The 25,423-nt window shown below is 44.9% G+C and overlaps 4 protein-coding genes across 14 annotated transcripts; 3 read left to right on the forward strand and 1 right to left on the reverse strand.

The window, feature by feature from the left end:
- Positions 1–13: 13 nt before the first annotated feature.
- On the forward strand, positions 14–8,217 carry LOC116432765 (putative ATP-dependent RNA helicase DDX5). 2 transcript variants are annotated; one of them, XM_076373566.1, is made up of 8 exons: positions 14–214; positions 921–1,271; positions 1,504–2,157; positions 2,231–2,403; positions 2,485–2,544; positions 6,541–6,783; positions 6,922–7,086; positions 7,318–8,217. In XM_076373566.1, the coding sequence occupies exons 1-8, from the start codon at positions 198–200 to the stop codon at positions 7,353–7,355; spliced, it is 1,701 nt and encodes a 566-aa protein (XP_076229681.1). In that variant the 5' UTR covers positions 14–197; the 3' UTR covers positions 7,356–8,217. The 2 variants fall into 2 exon arrangements, 1 of the variants encoding a protein (XP_076229681.1); XR_013000011.1 differs by lacking the exons at positions 6,922–7,086; positions 7,318–8,217 and adding an exon at positions 4,229–4,633 and having other exon boundaries at positions 6,541–6,687.
- A 1,827-nt stretch (positions 8,218–10,044) lies between these two features.
- On the forward strand, positions 10,045–17,031 carry LOC116434085 (uncharacterized). The gene is made up of 5 exons (XM_076373567.1): positions 10,045–10,663; positions 12,463–12,763; positions 13,088–13,371; positions 13,657–13,848; positions 14,015–17,031. The coding sequence occupies exons 1-5, from the start codon at positions 10,496–10,498 to the stop codon at positions 14,051–14,053; spliced, it is 984 nt and encodes a 327-aa protein (XP_076229682.1). The 5' UTR covers positions 10,045–10,495; the 3' UTR covers positions 14,054–17,031.
- A 206-nt stretch (positions 17,032–17,237) lies between these two features.
- On the forward strand, positions 17,238–19,201 carry LOC116432742 (rRNA methyltransferase 3, mitochondrial). Its single transcript, XM_031990021.2, has 4 exons — positions 17,238–17,951; positions 18,055–18,293; positions 18,368–18,523; positions 18,621–19,201. Exons 1-4 carry the CDS (start codon positions 17,626–17,628, stop codon positions 19,181–19,183), a joined length of 1,284 nt encoding a protein of 427 aa, XP_031845881.1. The 5' UTR covers positions 17,238–17,625; the 3' UTR covers positions 19,184–19,201.
- A 16-nt stretch (positions 19,202–19,217) lies between these two features.
- LOC116432741 (MAM and LDL-receptor class A domain-containing protein 1) lies at positions 19,218–25,388 on the reverse strand. Of its 10 annotated transcripts, XM_076373622.1 has the most exons (14): positions 24,884–25,388; positions 24,733–24,823; positions 24,195–24,362; positions 23,958–24,118; positions 23,715–23,871; positions 23,375–23,617; positions 22,401–22,697; positions 21,709–22,335; positions 21,447–21,623; positions 20,944–21,370; positions 20,496–20,840; positions 20,179–20,400; positions 19,710–20,098; positions 19,218–19,612 (listed from the first exon to the last, which is right to left on the reverse strand). In XM_076373622.1, the coding sequence occupies exons 1-14, from the start codon at positions 24,940–24,942 to the stop codon at positions 19,337–19,339; spliced, it is 3,639 nt and encodes a 1,212-aa protein (XP_076229737.1). In that variant the 5' UTR covers positions 24,943–25,388; the 3' UTR covers positions 19,218–19,336. The 10 variants fall into 10 exon arrangements, with proteins under 10 accessions (XP_076229737.1, XP_076229735.1, XP_076229738.1 ...); XM_076373620.1 differs by having other exon boundaries at positions 19,218–19,370; positions 19,447–19,612; positions 23,715–24,362; XM_076373623.1 differs by lacking the exon at positions 24,884–25,388 and having other exon boundaries at positions 23,958–24,090; positions 24,195–24,375.
- Positions 25,389–25,423: the final 35 nt, after the last annotated feature.

Raw genomic sequence — 25,423 nt, forward strand, 5'->3', positions numbered from 1 at the left:
CACGCATCGCCTTCCTGTCTAGTAAGCGTGTCGTTTGTGGTGTAGGAACCGCTTTCATTTGCGTCTTCTGATTGGATTCAAGTTTTTCAAGTTACATCGCGCATCGCGGCTTCTTTTTATGTTTAACTAACTATTACTAGTAGTAAATAAGATTCCAGTAAAAGAAGAGCTAAACTGAAGAACCGTTTAGATTGAATATGGGTCGCTACACGAGGTAAGCAACCATGCGTGTATAAAGATCTTTCGGAGTACCTGTTATCAATATGCTCAAACTATTCAGTCTCGAAGTATTTGATCATGTATCTTGAATAGACTTCGAAACGTCCAATTTCGATCTCTACACTCGTACATGAAGCACAAAGCGCATACAAATGAAAATTAAAGTGCAAATGAAAATGAGAATGAAAGCGAAAATGAAAATGAAAATGAAAATGAAAATGAAAATGAAAATGCAAATGCAATTGCAATTGCAAATGCAAATTAAGATTAAGATTAAGATTAAAATTAAAATTAAAATTAAAATTAAAATTAAAATTAAAATTAAAATCAAAATCAAAGTCAAAATCAAAATCAAAATCAAAATCAAAATCAAAATTAAAATGCAAGTGCAAATGCAAATTATAATTAATATGAAAATAAAGATTAAAATGAAAATTAAAATGAAGGTGACGATGGAGATGAAAATGAAAGTAAATGGAAAAATGAGAATGAATACGATGCTTACTGGCAAATCGTACGGATGTTTTCTCCAATGATTTCCTGTAACTCTTCTACGACCAGTGTTTCTTTCATTAGAATTCTAGCAGAATGTTTCGAGTTGAACAATTAAACGCGGATATCTATTCATGTATAATTATTATAGGCTTCCATTCTCGTCTCAACGAGTACACGTATAGTCACAGTTGTAATATTTGTTTCAGCCGGAGTCGCGACAGAGACAGGAGACGCAGGTCTCGTACAAGATCTCGCAGTAGGTCTCCACGAGAGAGGAGAAACTGGGGTGGCAGCGGTGGTAGAGATCGAGGAGGTGGCAGAAACAGCCGTGGTCAACCCGGAGCAAACTTGAGGAAGCCTAGGTGGGATCTAAGCAGACTGGAACCGTTCAAGAAAGATTTTTATATACCGCACGAAGCAGTTCAAAATCGTGACCTACGAATAGTCGAACAATATCGAAGTGAAAAAGAAATTACTCTGAAAGGAAAGAACATACCTAATCCTGTATTTACCTTCGAAGAAACAGGTTTTCCCGACTATGTTCTCAAGGAGATTAAGTAAGTATTTTTTCTGTATTAGTTTTCTTTCGAGAATCAATTGGAAACTACAGCTCCAACTTTGAATGAACTTGTTCGAGTCGCGAGGTATCTCGTATCTTATATAAATCGAGAAAAGAGCATTCCATTTAACCACCGTTTGGCGCGCCCATGTTTCACTTACTTTCGCATTTCCATAATAAGGAAGAGCTGGAAGCGAGTATATTGCTAAAGTATCCTCTATAACTTGCAGGCGACAAGGTTTTACCGAGCCTACGTCGATTCAAGCGCAAGGTTGGCCAATTGCTTTAAGTGGAAGGGATATGGTTGGAATTGCTTCGACTGGATCCGGAAAAACATTGTCTTATATATTACCGGCAATTGTACATATTAACAGCCAACCTAAATTAGGCCGTAAGGACGGCCCAATCGCGTTAGTTTTGGCTCCTACTAGAGAGCTCGCGCAACAAATTCAGCAAGTTGCCGATGATTTTGGCCATTCTTCGGGTATTAGAAACACTTGCCTGTACGGTGGTGCGCCGAAAGGCGCGCAAGCTAGGGACCTGGACGGTGGTGTAGAAATCGTTATAGCTACACCCGGTAGATTACTGGATTTCTTGGAATCCGGTCGTACAAACTTGATGAGATGCACTTATCTGGTACTGGATGAAGCGGACAGAATGCTGGATATGGGATTCGAGCCGCAAATTAGGAAAATTATTGAACAAATTAGACCGGATAGGCAGACGTTAATGTGGTCCGCTACATGGCCTAAAGAAGTGAAAAACTTAGCCGAAGATTTCTTAAAAGATTACGCTCAGATCAACGTCGGTTCTCTTCAATTAGCTGCTAATCATAATATATTACAAATCATCGACGTTTGTCAGGATTACGAGAAAGAGAACAAGTAAGTTATTTCAGAAGAACAGCTTAAACCGGTAAATGACATTTCTATTTCGTAATTTCTTTGAATTTCGTAGATTGAGTACACTTTTGAAAGAGATAATGGCAGAAAGCGAGAACAAGACGATTGTGTTTATCGAAACGAAACGCAGGGTAGATGAAATAACTAGAAAAATGAAGAGAGATGGTTGGCCCGCCGTTTGTATACACGGTGACAAAACGCAGCAAGAAAGGGATTGGGTTTTACAAGGTAAATCGCCTGATCGTTGATCTCTCGCATTCAAGGATCGCACGGATCGTTCGTTAAAAGGTAGTTTTGGTTACTTTTCAGATTTTAGATCGGGGAAAGCACCAATTCTTGTTGCAACGGATGTTGCCGCTCGTGGTCTCGGTAAGTAAAATATTTGCTACAACATAATGAAATTCTAAGAACAAGCATCGTTGCCCATTTTCCTTTGGTATGGAGAATGAAATACTTTGTAAATTATATTATCTTTGAAAATCTTATTTCTGCTTAATCGCAGTGATACACAACGGATCTTGTTCCGATAAAAGCAAAAGCTACTTGTATTATTTTCCCAGAAATAATTATGCTAGCACACGATCGATATAATACGTAACGAACCATGCAAGTAGGTACGTACACGCGTAGTTGTGAAAGAAACCGTTTCACTTTTACATTCAGTTGCGGAACAAGACTTGGTTGTGCACACGCTAATTTACACTTGGACCACTTTATGTGCCAGAAGGATAATCCGATGACTTTATAGCAAGCAAACAGATAACTACTGCTACAGACTACTCGCATAGACGAAATAACTGGATAGTATTTTTAAAAAGAGGAACCCTCTTTTGTTTTTCTTTTCCCTCTGTTTTTTCCCCCTCGCCCATGCCCTCGCCCATGCCCTCGCCCATGCCCTCGCCCATGCCCTCGCCCATGCCCTCGCCCATGCCCTTGCCCATGCCCTCGCCCTAGCCCTAGCCCACGCCCCTTTGTTTCTTCTTCAATTTTGTTTTTTCTTTCCCCCCTTTTTCTTATTCTTTTTCTATATTTCTAACCGTTTATGTTCCAAATAGAAATGCAGTCCGCGGAACGTTGCATTTAGGTACAACAGACGCGTCCGATAAAGTAGCATTTTCGCTTATCGCAAGGTACACATTTCAAAGTATTTATGCGCGAAACTTTGCGTTTGCCGTTCCATTCGAACGAATCGAGAGGTACATAGAATGTTCTAAATGCATAACGTGGTTCATTTAACGATTCCAATACACGTGTTTCTTTGCTTTTTCACTTTTCGACAAAGGTTACGATTCTATGATAATCCGAACGTAGAAACGGGAGGAAAAGAACTTGAAAGAAATTACCGAGGAATTTCTCTTTCGCGTAATCGCCGATCGATATATTAGCTTTCGCGATGAATTTCTAAAAGATCGAAAGGAAGCAAAGTCAAATTGGAACCCGAGATGTCTGTTTGTCAGCCGTGATTGTTCTTTGTTTTTCCAGCAACGGGAGAAGCATTTCGCTGTTGTAACGGTCTTGGTTCGGAACTGTGCGCGCACTGTAAAGTAAACGTTTAAATCTAGTTTGCCGAAAATTCTGATATCTCGCGGCAGTTGTCGCGAGTTCACAGCGGGACGAAAAGTTGAGGTCTGTTCGCGTTCGGTTGAAAGTAACGCAGAGAAAAGCACCGGGGTGTGTGTCCTGTTCTCCTGTGCGTGCGAGAAGACGAACATTAAAGAGAAAGGGAAACAGAAACAGAGAGGAAAAGAAAAAGAGAATGGGGAAAAAGAAAGAGCAAGAGAGAATCGGAAAGAGAGCGGGGAAAGGGAAAGGGAAAGGGAAAGGGAAAGGGAAAGGGAAAGGGGAAGGAAAAGGGAAAGGGAAAGGGAAAGGGGAAGGGAAAGGGGATGGGAGTGAGAGTGGGAAGGTGAACGGGAACGGGAACGGGGATAATAAAGGGTGGGAAAAGAAAAGTAGAATGTCTAATAGAACAATTGATTTGATATTGAACTACACAAGAAAATGAGGAAGTAAACATGTAGCTAACGCGGTTGGATCTTTGTTTGTATTGCAGAGGCACATTGCGCGCAGGCCCACGCCGGGTAATGCAAAGCAAATTGGGGGTGCCCGCCGCCTGTTTGTTCGGTGGTGCACTGGTTTGCATTGTCTGCGCTGGCTGCGACGCGTGCCTCTATACGTCAATTCCGTGAAGGGCCAGTCTGGGCCAAATCGGGATCTACTACTTTACCTCCTACATACTGGATATCAGTTCTACGCTACGCAGTACGCCATCTGGGCTGGCCAAGTCGTTGTTGCCAGAATAGAATCCCCTGCGCTGGCCGCTCAAGCTAATCAGACCCAACAACGGTCCAATGAGGCGGTGGCATGGTAGCTGATGCCAGAGCCTCTAAGCGTGCCCTGTAGCAACAGAGTGGCGGAGGCTGTAGCTGGAGCGAGTGCAAACAGCCAGGCCCTGCCCGTACGTTGCTAGCGACACTCACCCACTGCCTAATTTTAGTATAACAGTAATCTTAAATTAATTGCTATATCTATCTATATATCTATATATCTATATATCTATATATCTATATATCTATATATCTATATATCTATATATCTATATATATCCATATATATCTATATATATATATATCTATATATATATATATCTATATATATATATATGTATATATACCTATGTATGTATATCTATACATTTACATTTTCATCTCTCTCTGTGCACGCGTGCGTGCGCGCGGGTGTGCGTATACTCGTTTGTACGCATACGCGCGTGCACCCGCCACGCGCGCATGTAGTCGGTAATTGCATACACACACGAACAGGCGCATACGTACACCTGACACAGTTACAGAGTCACCTAGAGAGAAGAATACGTCGACTTCTGTACAAACATTAACGAATCGAACAAATTTCAAATGATTCTCGTCGAAAGAACTTACGGAAAAATTCATCAAAGCCAAAACGCGTATTTTCTAGTAGACTCTGTGTATATATCTTGTTCACATAAGCGTATGCGGTAAGGTGTTTCATAAGTTGCTGCTGTTGTTGCCACGTACCGATGAACGGGAGAAATTATCGAGACTCGAATCGAATCGAGTCATTTCAAATTTCTTTTCACAATTACGATTGCTGTATCTTGACGCGTATCCGTAGACGATACGGGCAATCGCCTACACGCGATATTATACACAGTGTCGTGGAAAAAACGATTACCGAGAGAGATAGAGGGAGAGAGAGAGCGAAAGAGAGCGAAAGAGAGCGAGAGAGAGAGAGAGAGAGAGAGAGAGAGAGAGAGAGAGAGAGAGAGAGAGAGAGAGAGAGAGAGAGAGAGAGAGAGAGAGAGAGAGGGAGAGAGAGAGAGAGACAGGGAGAGAGAGAAAGAGAGAGAACGAGAGTTCTCTTTCTCTAGTGGATTCGTAGTTTGTTGCTTGGGAACTTGAAAGTTTTAAGCAGTCTGCATCTTACGGGACACTAAATGCGCGTGTACGCGTATACTTTCCGATAGATGTACTTCATAATTGTACGTATTTCTTCCATTTCCATTACGTAAACTCACACTTGATTCATTCTTATACGATTCAATATTTATCTTTCGTATCTACCAACTACTATACGCGTATCCACGTATATCGATTCTGGTTCCATTTCTAAGCGGTCCGATTTCGTCGATCTTTTGCTTGCTCTAAAATGCGATCGATTCAATTTTCAGAAGAGGAAACAAACGAAACGTAAAACGTTGTTAACGAAAAGAAAAGAAAAGAAAAGAAAGACAGAAATCGAACCAGGTTTGTCTCTGCGCGAAAACGTTAATTTATTTCAGAGCTTTGTACTCGAGTGTCAAAACGCTCTCTAAAGATTCTAGTTGTTTCACTTGGTCGTTTCGTCGAGCGAAACGAAAGAAAGAATGATTATACATGTTTGCGCGAAAAAAAGAACGGTAGAGTTTGACCACCGTTAACTTTTGGAGAGCGTCTTTGCTAATAGAATCATTTGATTTCAAGTTCACGATTAATCTTCGGTATAGTATTTTATGAACACTTCGCCATGTACTATACTATTATACTGTGTATTATATTATATTACATTAACATTTACATTTACATTTACATTTACATTTACATTTACATTTACATTTACATTTACATTTACATTACATTTACATTACATTTACATTACATTTACATTACATTTACATTACATTACATTATATATTGTATATTATATAATATTATATTATATTATATTATATTATATTATATTATACTAGATTATATTGTACTATATTATACAATCTTAAGCGAACACGTCTGTCTTCGAGACGGAAATCTCGATAAACTAACAGCTAATACGTATGCTTTATTTCAGACGTTGAAGACGTCAAGTTTGTCATCAATTTTGACTATCCTTCTTGTTCGGAGGATTATGTTCATCGAATCGGTCGAACAGGTCGTCGTCAAAAAACCGGTACAGCTTATACTTTTTTCACTCCGAATAATTCTAACAAGGCCAACGACCTAATCCAGGTACTGAAAGAAGCGAATCAAGTTATAAATCCCAAGTTGCTGGAACTTGCCGATAGTAAAAGCGGTGGATACGGGAGACACAGAGGTACCTCGTGAGATTCTTTTCAGGCGAAAGCCGTTAAAAATGTGGTTAAAATATCGAAGGCACAGCCGATCAACAGTTGGCGCGCGCGCGTGCGAGCCAAGTTTTTCAAATGAGATTGAACGGTCGGTGCTCGTTTAGGCGGAAGAAATCGATGGCGATCTCGCGGTGGCCGTAACGGAAAGGACCGCAGTTACTCGAGGAGCAGAAGCCGAAGTCACAGTAGGGAACACAATGGCCGTGGGAATCGCAGGAGTTACAGTAGGAGTTACTCTCGAAGTCGTAGCCCCGTCAACAATCGTACAGGTTGGTGTGCATAGGCTGTGCGTGGTTAACGGTACACGATAGCTGGGGAGGTGTTTGCTGGGCGTACTAGACGCCCCGGACGCCCTAGACGCCCTAGACGCCCTAGACGCCCTAGACGCCCCACACGCCCTACACGCCCTACGTGTCCCACGCGTGGTTTTGCGTGGTTTTGCGTGGGCATCGCGGGTATCGTTGCACACGCCGTAAAAACAACTTTACCTTTCTTTCTAGAGGTTATCGGTAAGAGTTACTGGAGCAGCGAAAGATGATCTTCCACCGGTGGTCAAGGACCAAGAATTATTCTATGAATCTTGTCTTTTTGTATGCCCCTTTTAAACAACACCCGACACATAGTTACGCAATCACACGATATCACAATCATACTCGCTGTGACAGTTCACTCGCGTCATTAAAATATTGGTGTAACATTGATGTTCCATTAACGTAAAACGTTAATACGCGAACGTATTACTTACGATTCTCGTGCATTATAGCGAATTACTCGAAAACCATCGAATGTAAGCACACTTTTCTCTATGTTACGGAGTAACGACTCGCGAGCCCGCGTCGACCGAGATCAAGGAAACGAGTCGAGTCGAGTCGAGTCAGTTTCCGAGATATTCCGAGATATTCCGAGATATAGCTGTACGTTCGTAGACCTTTTCTTTCACCTTACTTCTTTCCCCGAGCTTCGGTATCGTAGAAGGCGAGAGCGGAGCGCGAGGCCGATCGGTCCGATCGCACCTTGTCACCTTTCGATACCGATTACACGTGTAACTTGTTTCACGATGCGTCCACGTGCGAGGCCACACGTCCGATCAGCCGATACTCCGGTACTCCGATACTCCGGTACTCCGATACTCCGATAATCCGATAATCCGACAAGCCGAATCGAGTTAGCATAAATGCAATCGAGCAAATGCAATTGGAAGACGAATCATTTGAAAGCTAGTAGTACGCCGGTTCTTCGACTCTTCGATTCTTCGATTCTTCGATTCTTCGATTCTTGAAGCGCGTTTGCTATTTATGGCTTACTAGCAATTCATTCGTACACGTATTCAAGCATTTAAAACTAATGGAATGATGTACAGTATTTAACAAAAATGTCATAAATAAATTTATTAACTATTTAACCTTGCTTCTCGTATTTCTTTCGGCGTACGCCCTTTCTCCGAAACCTACGAGTCACGACCAATAGCGATTGGTGAAGCGCTCCTCTTCTTCTTCGTCTCGTTTTCCGTTCTTTCCATTATAGGCACGCGCTCCTTTCAGCGATCGTCCACCGAATCGGCGCGGTGCGAAGATAGCGTGCGAGCAGGCTGGCACGCGATTCACGGTACGTATCAATGAACCTATCGTCGAACTAGGACTCGGTGCAGGATACGATCCGCGATCGATTCGAATCCAAGACGCGTTTCGCGACAACCATCCGGAAAGGAGAGAGCGCGACGACATCGAGTGAACTGTGTAGCAAAGATTTATGAATGAAACGTAATACAGATGGATGGGTCGATGGAGCGGCTCTCCGCAGGATCGCGGCGAAGGCAAGGGCGTAGTAATCGATAGAGTGATGCCGCGGGGCCGCGGGGTCTAGGGGTCGAGAGGCTGAGGTTGAGAGTGGCTGTGCCTGTAAATGGGGCCGAGAGGGAACGAAGAGAGGGACGCTCGCCGCGCGATTCGACCGAATCGGAACGAGCGGGAGCAACGCGGACCGTATGGAAGGCAGAGTCCATTCAGTAGAACCGGTAAGGCTGCTATCGATTGCGTGGGTGGTTCAGAGGAGACGGCTACCCCCACCTTTGCTCATTCAGCAGCCGCACTGCCGTGACCGTTCGCCGGGGTGGCATGCCCGTTCGGCGGGGAAGGAGCCTTGAAACCGAGCACCGAGCCGCGCCGAGCCGAGCCGAGTCCTGCGGAGCAACGAGGAGCGAGGAAGAGGGACGGTAGCCCGATTACTCGAATTCCGTGGGTGGTCAACGAGGGACTGGCTGCACTTTTCCACCCCTGTCTTCCATCGCACACGCGTCGCATCGCGTTCAGCCACGCGTTTCATCGTGTCGTTCTTCGGCATTTCGGCATTTCGGCATTTCGGCATTTCGACATTTCGACGCGACTCGCCGACTCGTCAAAATTCCATAGAAATCGTTTCACCGGCAACGCCGAAACTGTGTCGCTCCAATTGCTTTGTTCCTCGATCGATCACGTGTTTCGTTTCGGGTCGAGCTCTATTTTTTCGCCGTTCGTTTCCTCCGAGGACGAGACTAATGGTCAGCGAGCAGAGTTTCCCTCGAAAATACCTAGTCGAAAGTTATTCTTCGCATGGTCGTCGGATCATCGTCGGATCATCGTCGAATCCTCGTAGTACCTCGAGAGACGAATCTTTGCGAGGATCGCTCGAGCGGACGTTGGACACGTGTGTTTCGAGAAGATCGGCACCGTAATGGATACGACCCATTTGCCAGCTATTCCTCCGTTCGGAACTCTCTAACCCCAGACCGCGAAGAAAACAATGAGGCGATCATGCTAAAATGATTTCCCGCTCGGGCCAAGGATACGCGCTACAACGATTTTAAGTCAGAGACAGAGAGATACTTGTTGCGCAGGCGGAGAGGCGTAGCGGCGTAGCGGCGTAGCGGCGTAGCGGCGTAGCGGCCGAGTGAACGTGCAACCGAATCGGCTCGTCTTCTGCTACCCTTGTTTCGTTACTCCCTCGATTATGGAGCGAACGGATCAGCGGCGAGGGGAGACGATGCTCTTCTCGTCTTCGATCGGTCGAAAAGATCCTCCGTTCCCAATACGTTCCCAATCGTTTCAAAGGACTGCCAAAAAGGACCATGACCTGGGATATTTGTACGCGTATTGTCCTTTCTCCCCCCCCCCCCCCCCCCCCGCCCCTCTGCCACTTTTACATAGATCTTTACGTAACTTTCGTAGTCGCCGAGGTCGAGGTGACCACGCGACGTAAGAGGTACATACGTTGTCCCTCGAACAACGATCGACCACGACACAACAGGCTCTCTCGTGGAAATACGAAGAAATAAACACTATCAACGATTCGCGATTCGCGTTAACGTTAGCGCGAACGCGGGCGGCGAGACGAAAATGATTTTGGATGAACCGAAAGCAAGGCGGAAGAATGATCGATTGGGAAACACAACAGACGACCGGGATGCGTGTACTCTGGAAAGTACAATGACAGAGGAACTGGAAAGATTACGGACTGAGAGCAATGGGGGCTGGTACTCGACGGACGTAATGCTGGTAAACACGATTCTTGTCGTCGAATGGTTTAGGGATCGGAAGAGAAGAAAGTACGCCGAAGAAGGAACGAAAGAAGCGACGAAACAACGAACGGAGAGAAGAGAAGCGAGTACGCGCGAGCTGGCCGAGAGGGAGAGAGTGGAAGAGGATGGTACGGCGGGGAGAGGGGCGGGGCGGGAAAGGGGCGAGGGAGGGAATGAAACGCAGGGGTGTACCGGAGTACTGGAAGCGGGGGTGGAAAGGAAGGCGAATACTCGGGCCGGTGATAGCAGCTCTCTCAGTTGCTCCTCGGTTTCCGGACTGCGTGGACTGGCAGGTTAGTGAATTCGACTCTCGTTCATTCACCAGTTTCTCCTCGTTCCACTCTTGACCTCCTTCCTTCGTTGGCACCCTCACCGAGAGCGTTTCGCTCTTTCTCTATCGCCTGCTGCTCGCTCGTGTGTTTCACCCCGTGTGTCCTCTGGCTTCATTCATGCGACTCGTTCTTTGCCAACCTCGCTGCCTCTGCGATTTATCCGATTTATCCGATTTTTCACCGATTCCTCCGACTTGACCAATTCATCCGATCCTCCCGATCTTTCCGATTTCTCCGATTTCTCCGATTTCTCCGATTTCTCCGATTTCTCCGATTTCTCCGATTTCTCCAATTTCTCCGATTTCTCCAATTTTCCCGATCTTTCCGATTTTTCCGATTCGCGCGAGTTCGGAAGAGTTTCCCTTCCATCGAAAACTCTTTCGAATTCCGTTCTCTCCCTCCGGTCGTCTCGTTCACACAGTCTCCCTCCTTGTAGCGCGCAAGCCAACTCTTTTACGCCATCGTTCATTTTCCTCGCCGCTAAATTCCTCGTCAATGATTTTTCAAAATATTCTACATTTCCCGACAACGGAACAAAACGATCGAAAACATCGAAACATCGAAACATCGAAGACGTTTCAATGCGAAACGACAAGGAACGGGTCGCTTACAGCGTATCGAAAGGAATAATACCATAAAATCGAGCTTTGGACAAACAATGAACGATCCGGAGGAGTCTGTTCCGAGGAGAACAGCTCGAGATTTACTCGAAAAACGTTAACGATAAATCAAAGGTTTCGTTCGCGCTTCAACCTGTTACGATAACCAGGCGAACAAGTTTAAAGAACGACTCGATCTCGGTGCTCGCGCGAAAATCGTAAATCGAAAATCGAAAATCAAAATTCAAGATCAACGTGCAAGACGAACATTCGCGGGATGAACGGTTTCTTTTATATCGAATATCGAAGTTTCGATACGGATGGATGGGTTGTCCGTATCTTAGAATTAAAGGTCGAGGGTAGCGCGAGTCCACCGCGCCGTCGAATCGACTAATGGCAAAATGGGAAATATAAAAGGTGTCGAGTCATAAAACAGATTAATCCAGCAATCGAGATACACGGGAGATGGAAAGAAGACCGAAATCTTTGGTTCGAATCTCGAGAATCATTGAATTCGATGCATCCAGGTCCCCGGAAATAGCCATAATCGCAAAATCGAATCGTTTATTCGCCAACGCATCGTCGTCGATGTCATTATTTTATTCGTTTATAGTTTATAGTTTATAGTTTATAGTTTATAGTTTATAGTTTATAGCTTGTATCGTTAGATTCCAAAAGTGAAATTTCGCCGTTTCCAAAAAGAAATTAGAGCGAATCGCGAAACTGAAATTGGTCAGGTGTGCGTCCGTCGAAGCGTGCGTCGATCGAAAACGCGAATTCGTAGCAGGGGAAGAACGACCGACGTTAGACGTCGACGATTCTGGAGGATTCTGCACCATATGGTTGTCGCTCGCAAACGTCTATATCTATTCTTTGCGTTGGAAGGAAAGAATTTCTCTTCGATCGAATCGACTTTGCGAAATTAGAAGACGATCCGATTAATCGCAAGAGAACAACTCGAGATCGGTTCCACTCTACTCTACTCTACTCGACGATACGTTCGATCGGATAAGTGAAAAACACAAACTCTACCCCGGACAATTAGACTAGCCCTTAAAGCTGTTTCTTTCTTTCTTTCTTTCTTTCTTTCTTTCTGTCGCCTCGCCTTCCCTCCTTGTCCTGGCTTTGTTAATCGACATCGTTGTTACGTCTGTTGAACAGAAAATGCATACCGTTGCCGTATGGACCGCTTTCGTATTAGCGTACTCGAGCAGCCCGTTAGTGGCCGGTACACGATACATCGATCCGATCTCGACACAGTCGGGAAATACCGGCGAGATTGGCGAGAAGCGCGTTGACCTGTCCGAACCGACGTGCGAGGAATTGAGGGCAATGTGGAGGTACACCAAACGGCAGAGTAGAGCCGCTAAGACCACCGGATACTCCTTTTATCCCGATCCGTTCTCTTACGATATGTGGAAGCCTTACCCCGAAAGCGCCAAGCCTCCCCTCAACTATCGAGGTAAGATCGGTTCCGGTCGAGCAGAGTCCTTCGCGTACCCTTAACCGCGCGAAATCGACATTTCCGCCATTTCGAAACGATTCCACCTTTCCGTCGCCGCGTCTCTTCGTCACCTTTTTAACTTTCGCCGAGAAACGATTTTCCGTTAGTTTGGAAATCTTGTAGCTTTTTTCTCGCTTGAAAATATACATATTTAAATTCTCTCGATCTCGATCTAACAAGGAGTTTCGGTTCGATCCAAGGATCGGCGAGCATTTCGAAAAGTGTTCCTCTTACCTCTAACGGTGTACGGCGTTGTTCGTGAGAAAAAGTGTTGTTTCGCAGGAAGGGCACGAAATCGCGCAGGAGGAAGCGCTCCGATTTACGGAAGAATGGTGCACAAGGCGCCAGCCGGAAGCAGATTCAGGAACGGAATGCGACACTCGTTGCGGCCGCTCGAGAAAATTCCAGCTTTTTATGGTACGATCAATCCTTATTCCCCGTCGACGAGACGTCGCGTCAACAAGCTCCGCACGATGGGTTCTCCTCCTTTGCCCTCGGTCCCGCAAGCTGGCAGTTTTCAGCTCCTGAAGGAGATGCTCCGCGACGAACGTGCCCGCGAGCTACAGGTTAACACGTTATAGTAATTCGGTAAAACCTTTCCCCAGCCGATTTAGCCAGCCGAACAAAGAGAGAGAGAGAGAGAGAGAGAGAGAGAGAGAGAGAGAGAGAGAGAGAGAGAGAGAGAGAGAGAGAGAGAGCGCATCCTTCCGCGTTCAAATCGACTCGGATCGAAGAAGCTCGAACCCGTGTCCAGGCCGCGACATCCCTACACCTAGAATCGATCGAGGCAACGCGATCCTTCGTCGGTCCGAATAACCCCGCGCGAGAATAAAGCTCCTTTAATCGTTTAGGAGCAACACAAGGCCGAGAAAATGGCGGAGAGGGCATCCGGTTTCGAGGATTCGATGGACAACGAATATCAATTGCAAATGCAGCAGCATTGGAAACAATTTCCGAACCCGGGCTCGCGAATCCCGACGAAATCGAACTACGTCATTGGTCGATACGCCTCTAACGTGCCTAACGTCGGTCAAGCATGGTCGGTGAGTATATACGCGCATTCTGCCTGCTACGCCTAACGTTTCCGTTCTATTCTAATCCGGTCCAGCCTAATCCGCTCTCTGGGCGAGACGAGACGCCGATTATTCGATGAAATCTCATCGCGTTTTCCTTGCACGATCGGTACCCTGGTGTATTGTTTGTTTCTAGAGAAGCGGACCTCAGTCCCGTGAGTACATGTTGGGTTAGTCTCGCCTCGACACAGCCATCGATCGTAAAATGGGAAACGAATCCGAGGATCCGTCTATCTCGGGTACACGTCCATGCACGGCACGAACACTTTATCTCTATCGATCCGTCATAGGTCGAATCCATGTCGAAACGCTGGATGACCACGCAACCCATCCACCCCACGGTTCCATTTTCGTTCTCGCGAACAGTCTTGATTCCGTTTTCTCGATTTCTAGCTCTTTATTTTCACCTGCCTTCGACCAAACGAAATACTCGATGGAAACGGATCGAGACGAATTGGAACGAATTGGAACGAATTGGAACGAATTGGAACGAATTTGAATGAATTCGAACGAATTCGAACGAATCAGAATGGATCGGAAAGAATCGGAAAGAACCGGAACCCAAAGTGGTTCGCGCGAACCGTATCTACCTTTGTACAACTACATATATTATAGTTTGACAAATCTATATTTTCTTAATTCGTTCAGACTTGTACACCGCTCCGTGCCACTTGCTCGTCTTCTACGTATTCGCTGTCTCGATGCAAGCTATCTCGGAATACGAACAGAAATCGCGGACGAAACACGGTCAAACGGAAAGATCTTTCGTAACGAGCAATGAATTTTTAACGAAACACGCGTCTCTGTCGCGTAGTATTCGTGTTCGGTGTAATAGTAACGCGACTAGATCTCGTACCTGCGCGCTGATAGTCCTTTAGACTCGAACGAATCGATTATTCCTTTTCATCGCCTCTCCGCGTTATTTACGGAAGTTATTCTTGCGAGTCGTCTCGTCGACGGTTTCTTTCTTTTCTCCCAGAACGAGAGCGAACCGCTCCTCAGGATACCGTGTAACGGAAGGCAAACGTTAGGCTATCGATGCTGGCTATCGTCAAATATCCCATCGAAAATTCAAGGAAAGCGTAATCAAATTATCCGATGCATCCTGATTTTCACCGCCTCATTTCAACTTGGACAATAAAATAGAAAGACTAATATTTTGAAAAATTTGACAATACTACACCGCACGACACACGCGTATACTGCTACACGGACACAAACACAGACACACACGCACACGCACACGCACACGCACACGCACACGCACACGCACCACGGACACGCAAACAAATAAAACATGCGCGTATATTTAATTAAGATAAGAGACTATAAAGCATAATCAATGGAACTTTACGAATGACAATAATTAATCTTAAGGAATATATATATATATATATATATATATATATATATATATATATATATATATATATATATATACACATACACCATAGCCCGTACGTGCAATCGACACGACTATGGTTGCATTTGCGATTGTAATTTTGCAATTTCAATTTGAAATTTTACCATGTATACCTTCGTGGGATGACTATTATCGTGTAATGATATTTATTATGAAAGCGCGAACGGAAGAGAAACCTGTAGGATCGAGTTGAATTTCCCGAGCGAGAAGACTTCCTACTCGAAAGAATGTGTATCGACTACACGTACGTGTGATTCGAATTCGACCCCCGAGCGGTCTCGATCGATTGCCCGATCTCTTTTTAATCGAGCAAATAATTGCGATTCGCGACCTTCACCCTGGCCCGTATATCTACCGAACCGAAGAACACTGAACTTTCCACCACGCCGTATCGCTGAATTATTGGATTTACAATTGATTCTTTCGAGACTTACTTCCGAGACTTCCGAGACGATAGGAAATTCGATGCAAACGATAGACGCTCGAGGGTCCGTTTCCAACATCTAACACGATAAATGTAATGTTTCTTCTAATTGTACCACAAACGATTAAATAGGCTACAAACAGACATTTACGTGGCTTAAACCATATCTTGTGCTGAGAACTTACCACTTTCAGCCCCTACAATGTGTACAAAATAGATACTTCTGAATAATTATACAAAATCATTTGATATCGGAAGCGATTTTAATGCCCGATCACGAGTACTTTATAGATCGAAGTATTTCGGCGCGACACCTGCGTACACCAAAGAAATACACTTATCCGGGCATGCATCGAAACGTATATACAATCCGATGCACGGCTAGAATAATTCCACGTTTCGTATACTATGTTTCTTTGTACGATATATGTTCGCGTATATCGCGCGAGTCCAACTATCGTTACGTTCTTCGCGCTCGTTGAGTTTTCAAAAGCAGACAGCTCTGGCCGAGTTTCTCGAATCCTATTAGGAAATCGGTGCCCGATGTCTGAAACTAGAGAGACTGCTGGTCGTACAATCTGTGGACAACGATTCCACTTGTACTTATTCGAAATCTTTCCTTAGGAAGATTTTGCTTTCGACGCCTGAAGCTGTTATACATGATAAACTATATCCTGGACAATATTAACGATAGAAGCTTCGTCCACGCTACACTGAATTACCCTAACAAATCGAAGATACACGGATCAAACGATCGAAACCTTTCGAATTTACTCGCGTTAACCGCATACCTATTCATTCGAGTATTCCTCGCTTCCATGGAACTCGATCATTCCGCATTACGAGAATTCCTTTTTATTCCTTCTTCGATTTGTTCCATATTACTTGTATACTTTCGAATGTACAATCATTTACGTTCCTCTCGAAACTTATTCCACGCCATTATATAATTTATAAATAAACGCTCTGGACAATAATAAAATTATCCTTATTAGCGATAAGACTTTCCTAGTATCGATAACGTTATAGTACTAGTGCTATTGAAACGCCTATGTATTTTAACAAATAAAATACCAAGATCACAAATAAAGACAATGATAGAGAAATATATGGGAACGAACGTAAAGACCGAAACGAAACGAAACGAAACGAAACGAAACGAAACGAAAATAAGCTGCTAATGGAAGAAACCCTATTACCCTCTTATACGCGTAAACGTACACGTGGAATTTATAAATATTTATCGCATTTCAACGTGTAAACAATAAATCACTGTAAAAATAATATTTCAAATAAAACAATTACTTTCGGTTCATCGATCGACTAATTTTCAACTTGTCCATTCTAATCTTCGAGAGAAAGAATATTATGTACCTAAATAAATACCCAGCTAACAAACATTCACGTCGAATTCCATACCGGCGGAGGCTCGGCTACCATGTTTCCTAGTTTACCAACAAACTAGTTCCCTAGTTTACCAACATCCTAGTTTCCTAGTTTCCTAGTTTCCTAGTTTCCTAGCTTTTTAAAAGGACCGAGCGTGCACGTGGAGCGTGCCTCTGTGCACTTTTAGCTTTTAGTAAATAACAATCGTAAACTGGTGTACTCGATACAACCGCCTAACGACATTGCGTTGCAGAAACTATTATTATAGATTTATACCAACTTCTCAACGTTTAATGCTAATGGCGGCTTTCTTTGTCACTTGTAACTTGTAGCCAATTTCACGTCGAACACGGTACACGCGTTGCTTATAATTCTCTTAGAAATGTTTCTCTCGGAGCTCTTCGATATACCGTTCGTTTAAAGCATTTCTAGATATCAGTGAAATATTCTATATTTACCAATTATGATATACTACTCGTAAAAACAGATATCGAATCATTAAAATCGAAAAGAAATGGCTCTTTTCAACGTAACTTGCACCATGTTTCGCCTACATCGGCATGCCAGCATGCAATTCCAATCGATCAAAACAACGGTTAACGTATTATTAAATCCAACTCGAACATATGTAAGATGGATGAATCGTAGACCAGTTGCAATTGTTAACGAAGAAGAACTTTACGATACCGAGGACACTACCAAGGAAAAGTTTATAGAAAAAAGGGAAGCTCCATCGAAGAAACCGATCAGAAAGGAACAGAGCAAAAAAGCCACGGATACTTCTGCTTCTGAGAAGAAGAAACCGTTCACTGTATTCGAACATAACGATAAAACTATAACGTAGGTTAATACTCTAATCTACAATATAATAATATACCATTTAATAATTGGATTTGACGTAAAGATAAAATTCTTGTTAATTCGTGCGAATCTCTTGATTTAGATCTTTAATGACCAAAGTTAAATCACGAAAAAGAAGAGAGAAGAACGATATGATCATTTTAGAAGGACACAGATTAATCAACGACGCGGTCAAGGCTGGTGCAGAGTTAGATATATTGCTTTTTAATAACAAAGATGATTTAAATCTATTGAATCTTCCTAGCAACGCGCAACTTTACAAAGTTCCATATAAAACTATTCAATTATGGTCTAGTTTATTTCATTCTCCTGGACTAATAGGTAATATTCGAATAAATCGATTATTAAATATAATACAATGGTATAGCTGTAATAATTTATCTTTTTCGATATAGGAATTTTCAAAACTCCCGACGTGTCTAATAATGCTCCTGCTGAAAATGCATTACCGCTTACCGTTATTTGCGACAATATCAGAGACCCAGGAAATTTGGGATCGATTATGAGAGCTGTTGCAGCTGTAGGCTGTGAAAAATTAATACTAATTAAAGGTATATAACCCAATGGCGAATCCAAGCCATTTTATCCATTTTATTATTCGTATCGTATAAGATTAATCGTATAAATGTACAAACTAATACCGTTTAGGTTGCATCGATCTGTGGGATCCGAAAGTTCTTCGAGCTGCGAGCGGTGCTCATTTTCGAGTGCCCATTCACGCGTTTCCAACATGGGCCGACATTTCACCGTTGCTAAGCGAAGACTCCAACGTTTTCGTAACAGACAGTAACTTCAGAGATGAGTTTCTGTCGCATTATAACACTGAAACGCTAGAACCCAGCATGGGGATATTTAACGTCGATCCGGAACTATTGAAATTAAAGACTATCGACAGCAATAACGAGAATGAAACCGTAAAATCTAAACTGAGAACACCACTGAATAAGAAAACGATGGCAGAGTTTTTGTTGAAACTTCCTATTGTACCATATTACACTATAGATTATACGAGAAAAGAAATCGTTCTTGTCCTAACCGGTGAAACGGAAGGTTTGACTGTCGATTCGTATAAATTCTTAAACGAACGGAATGGTATACGTATCAATATACCATTGGCAAACGGAGTCGACAGTTTAAATACAGGAGTCGCTCTTGGCATTGTTACGTTTGAAATAAAAAGGCAATTTATAAAGAGACAAAACGAACTTTAATAAAGATATATCGATTAATTTCTGCCTTATTTGATGATGATGATGATGATGATGATGATGATGATGATGATGATGATGACGATGACGATGACGATGACGATGACGATGATGACGTTGATGTTGATGACTTTATAAATGATAAAGCTTTAACTCTCATTGCCGATGGGTTGAGCAGCAGCCGGACGAACTGTGAAATTTCAGAGTAACAGAAGCTGTATTAGAAGAATTGTTCGTATTAGATCCGTTCGTTACGGAACACTTACTGGTACAAGTTTGAGGCTGGAATTTGATGTCGTCGATAGCGAAACCTCCATTGCTGGCGCTTCCTCGCAAGACAAGGTGGTAAGGTAGACGCGCGTCTATCGTAACTTGTGCCGCCGTCCATACGGGTCTAGGATTATTAAACCCTTTTGCCGTTAACGACCACAACTGAAAGGAAAATGAACCGAAATTGAAATTGAAATTGAAATTGAAACTGAAATCGAAAGTTTTACGTTTCCTTCTATTCGGAGTAGAGGCGTCTTACGGGTTGCTCCTGGTTCCCATTATCTTCCTGACTGGCTTTCCCTTCTTCGACGTTGATCTTAATGATTTGCAGCGTGGTAGACTCCTCGACTCCAAACGCAGCGAACCAAAAAGTAAAGCAAACGGATTCTTCGTCCGGCGAGCTCTGTATAATTGGCGATCGTAGTCGTACGTCGGTTGACTTTTTATTGTTGGTGAAAATGTCGAAGAAAACAAAGTCACCGGTTGCTCCGAAAGTTTTGTCCAGCAACTGAGCCGGTCGATGAGCGAGGAAAGCACGTTGCCAAGTAACGGCGCGTTCATTGTCCGAGGAAGTAATGTTTTCCCAACCGCACAAACCTTTCTCGAAGCTGCAATCTTCCGGCCTTACCGATGCACTCGGCGGTTTCACTGGATTTAATTGAATCGCGGTTTAATTGAGCGATTATTTGAAATGCAAGCGAAAACGGGCAGAATAGTCCACAACTGACCTGTACAGTTGCCGGTATAAAAGGAAACGTCGTCGATACCTATGTGGCCGCTAGCTCGATTCGGACCCCAAGTAGCCTCGAAGACCACGTCAAAATTTCTCTTTTCGTTTACGTTCACCTGCGCGTAATTCCACGTGGGCCCTTGATTATTGTATAGTCGCCAAATTGGTCTGGATTCGACGGAAGAGTCCCCGGTTATCTGCACAGATACTCGAAGTACTCCTTGAAAGGTGAAAACGCTGTTAAGAAACTCAAAGTATCTCTCGTATCTGATCGTTATTCTGAATGCCGTTGTTATCATGATATCGTGGACACACCTAGACTCGGTCCGGTAGAATCGATAAAGGATTCGAACATAAAGTACCAAAAAGTGATGCAAAGAGGCTCCTCGGTGGGTTTGATCTCACGGCTGATGAGCTGCGCCGTACCTCCTCCGGAGGATCGAGGCCCTCCTCGCGGACGTCCCAGTCCGAGGAAAAACTCGTTCCTCCGATTGATCGTGTAGCCGTTACTGTACAGTTTCCGCTGGTTTCTCGGGCTGAGCGCTTGAAACGATACCCTTTCCCATTCGACGCGATCGGGGTCTCTGGAGTTGATCCAGTCGCATTCGTCGACTTCGAAACTGCAGTCTCGGGGTGTCGGTGCCGCGACTTGGGGTGACACTGTTCGGAGAAACGACCATTTTTCAACGAATCCTCGGATCAGAATCCTCTGATCTCGAGAGAACCGAGGAACGAGAGAATGCGTTCGTCGAAGCGTGTCTACCCGGACAAGATCCTTGAGCGAAGGAGATATCGTCGATGGCGATGTCTCCCATCCCGGAATTCCCTACCGAAGCCTCGAACACCAACTGGAAGTCGTCCAGGGAACCGATCGTGATCTCAGCGATGAACCAGGTATTTCCAGCGTTTCCGGTCAACGCCCAAATTTCTCGAAGCGGCGCGTCCAGGCTGCGGAAGTGACGCACGAACAGTTTCAAGCTCCCGATCCCGGCACCGAACATATGAAACCAGAAATGCAGACACATGGGAGTGTCGGGATTCGGCGCAGGGAAGCTCGTGCTGAGAAGCCTGGCCCTGTCCCCCGGTCTGCGAGGAAACGAGGAGTCTATGTACGCGTACCCTCCACCGGTCGAACGCTCGCCGGAACTATCCATGGCTGGCCCGGTCGTTGGATTTCCGCTTCCTCGGCTCTGACGGATTCGAACATGCGCATAATAATATCCTATTCATCATAATGTAATAATATATATATAACAATCAACCGACAATCGTCCAGTCGAAGTCGTCCTCCGGGTCGTTGCTCCAGTCGCAGAATCCGCCCGCGAAATTGCAAAAGCCGACGCAAGAGGTGCCCGGTTGGAAATCTATGTCGTCCACGGCCACGTAGCCCCTGTACAGGCGAGCCGGGTCCGTGGGATCCACGGGAATTCCCTCGAGGATCACCTACGCACGCGTCATCGAACCGAATTAATCCGACGAACGGAACACGTTCTTTGCGAACTCCCTAGGCGATATTCGACCAATTTACCGAGTGTAACTCGGGGTAAGTGTAGAGCAGTTGCGTCTGTTGCCAAACGCCGAGGGTGTAGTATTGCGCGTTCCAGATGATACGCTCGTCGAACGTTTCCGCTGGTTTGCAAGAGGGTATTATCGTCGCGTTCTCGGCCGCGATCTCTTCGGTCTCCTCCTTCTTGATCGAATACTCGTCCGTTCCCGTGTGAAGCAACACCCTCAGCCCGGCGACGCTCAGCCCGTCCATCGCGTACTTGAACATGACGCAGGTCCCGGTTACTCCCGTGCTAGCCAACTGTGGGCTGTGCAGCAGTCCCCCAGCGATTTTCGCGTTCCCCTCTTTCAGCGGCAACTGCGAGGTCTCCAAGAAACCGTATCTGCCGGCAGAAAGGAGCGAAGAAAGTTGTGTCGAGTCGGTTACCTTCTCTGCCAGCAACGGACGTACCCGCCCTCCATGGTTCCAGTCGTGTAATCGCTCGGGGGACCACCCATCCAATTGGTGCCCATACCGGTGCCCGGTGTCCAATCCAACGTGCCGTCGCCGTTTCGCCACTCGCAAAAGGTTTGCGTCGGAAACGAGCCAAAGTCGCAGAACACTTCGTCCACGGACGCCGTAGGGGGTGGCGCACTCGCCGAAGGGTACCTTGCGGACACATATCGTTTGAAAGTTTCCCGAAAGAATCGCTTCCCGAAACCGGTGCTTCTCACCTCTGCGTCGACGGGTTCCTCTGGGCGAGCGTAGGCGGATTGAGCGGATTGAGCGGATTGAGCGGACTTCGCGGCAACGAGAACGTCGTGGTGGAAGGAACGAAACCTTCCGTGTAGAACGCGTCCAATCCAACCGGTTGCCACTGCCTGGGCTCGATGCGTTCCACCTCGTCCAACGGTTCGCGGTCTCGATCGATCGAATTGTACGGGGTTTGCGTGAAATTGAACGCGTTCTCGGAATCCGACGAATCGACCGCGTCCTTCGTCTGATCGTTGGCGACGCTTCGAGTCCAATTCCTGTCGAAACTTCCGATTACACCTACCAAATCTATCTGTTCGCCGACCGTCGGATTCACGGGGTACCACGGTACCATATTCGCGGACGAAAACCAGAACAAACAGTAACGAATAATCAGCGTTAACCACATTTCTCGAGTCTTTATTGAAAATTCTTTGGATCGCAGAGAACTTTAGGCCCGACTGTTATATCCAGGACGGACGGAATATCTCGCGAACGACCAAAGAGCCAACCGGGAAGAAAGCTAATCGAAACCGATCGTACGTTGCGCATCGATGGACGACGATCAACGATCGCGACGATAAAGTCGACGACGATTCTCGACACGGTTTCTAGATCGTAGAACGGTTACCGCGCGACAGAAACGCGCAACGGGCCGATCTTCAAACAACTAAACCGAACGGACCGAACGGTTTTCGAGATATATGCGAGCGATGAAATAAAACGAGCATTCCGCAGTTCCGGCCTTTGCTTCCTGTCGTTACGCTGTTGAACCTGGTATACGGGAGCAAAGTTCGATAACCGGATCGACGAACAATTCCAGCGCGACGGTCAATTGTAATAATTCCGATATCTAAACGGAAGAGGAACAACCATACACGGATGGACAAACAACAATCGATCGAGATTAAGTAGCTTTAGGCTTTTCGCGTGGTTTCAGAAACTTTAGAAATACTTCGGAATCACGGTGATCGTTGTTCCCTCTGGTCAAAGTGCATGGGACGCGACCTAAATTTAAATAGGTTCGACCGATGAAAGGAACCAGGTGCGGGCAAAGCATCAACTGATCCGTCTTCGGACGAGAAAACGGCAGCTTCCTCAACATCTTTGATATCAAGTTTACGAGAGCCGGTGACGTCCGATCGGGGAGAGGTCGTGGGCTTTCCTCGCACGTCATTCTCATAATTTCCGCAAAATCCTGTAAAGGATAAGAAATTAAGGATTAAGGATGTGCGGATTAAGAAATTTCTCTTTGTTACTTTGAATCACAGTTTCTAGATTTCTCGCGCGTTTACCGTGCCAGGAAAGGGATGTCTCTTCGTCGCCATCTCGTACAGGACAACTCCCATGCTCCATATATCGCATTTGAAATCGTAACATCGTCCCTCGAACATCTCCGGAGCCATGTAATAAAAGGATCCAGCGCGGCACAGTCCGGAAGGATCGGCCAATCTGCGAGGAAGGTTGATCGGTGAAACCCGAGTAGCCGGACACGTGGATCTCTCTCTATGGAAGGATACTTTTGAATAAAAGCCTACTCTTGGAAATTCTTCGATACGCCGAAATCGCCGATTTGGACGATGTCGCCGCGATTTCCGGTTAGCATGATGTTCTCCGGCTTCAAATCGCGATGAAGAATCTTTTTGTAATGTATGTGATGAACGCCGAGAACTACTTGAGAGAACAAGTAGAGCGCATCCTATAACGTGCAGAGGAATTAATCCTTTCCCGATGTACCTACGTACATGTATTATACGTCTCGAAGAGAGACTCACTTCCTCGGTGAGCGGTGCTTCGCGTTTACTCAGTAAATCCTTGAGAGTGCAACGAGTCGCGTATTCCATCAGAATATAGCTGTGATCGTGTTCCATCCAGGCCCCGTGATAAGCCACTATGTTCGGGTGCCTCAGCTTGTGCAAACATTGCACCTCCCCTAATATATTCTGCGAGGAAATTCTTTAATTCGCCTTCCAGAAAACTTTTCTAATCCGTCACCGTCGCGAGCCATCGAAACGCGACGATGGGATTACGCGATTACGCGATTACGCGATTACGCGATTACGCGATTTAGCGACTACGCGATCGGACGATTACATTCGTTCCAGTTAGTCGAAAGTTTCGCGAAAACTCCAAAGCTGATACTCTCGAAACCCTCGAATAAGCAGATTATATCGTAGTTTCGAATTATTCGGTAATTAATAATACCGGTGTACAGCGGTGAAAGAACGATGCTTTACGCTCGAGTGAATAGTCTAAATAGTGCGTAGAAACAATATATTTCATATATTTTCCAAGCATTTCGGTATCTCTCACCTTGAAAGGCAACGCGTTCGTTGCATTTAAAGCTTGTTCCTTCACAACGAACGGCTTCGAATTTTTTTTTCTTCGTACTAGGTAAACGGACCTAAAACCAGTCGACGACAAACGAATATTTCCAGAGAAAACAGTGGATCGAAATACATACCCGAACGTTCCCTGGCCCAACAACGTTTCAAAAGTATAATCGCTTATGCGCGTCGACATGTTTCACTGAAATATTTCACCGAAACGAATCGTATTAGACGCTTACAACTGTGTACTGTTCGTCGAACAACAATGGACGTGTAGACACTCGAAACGTCCCGAACCAATCCTTTCTTCGCCCTTTCTCCTATTACCGTCTATTTCGTATTTTCCAATGTTTTCGTTTCACTTTCTCGTATCGATCGATTCTGACCTTTCAAATCGGTTCTATCGACCGATACACGTTCAATTTTTCCGAATAATTATACAGAAAAAAGATTGCCGATTACAACGAAGCGTCGACCTTACCGCGCCCCCCATAGTGGCGCGAAATTACAAAATCGGAACACTCGACATACGAATTCCACAAATACTTGAAACAAGAACTGGTAATACAGAGAGCGCAAAGAAATCGATGAACCAACCGATCAATTATTTTCCTACTCGAAGCAGAGCAATTGTTCGTTATATCGTATATCGTATATCGTATATCGTATATCGT

The sequence above is a fragment of the Nomia melanderi genome, chromosome 14, assembly GCF_051020985.1.
Source record: "Nomia melanderi isolate GNS246 chromosome 14, iyNomMela1, whole genome shotgun sequence".
Lineage (NCBI taxonomy): Eukaryota > Metazoa > Arthropoda > Insecta > Hymenoptera > Halictidae > Nomia > Nomia melanderi.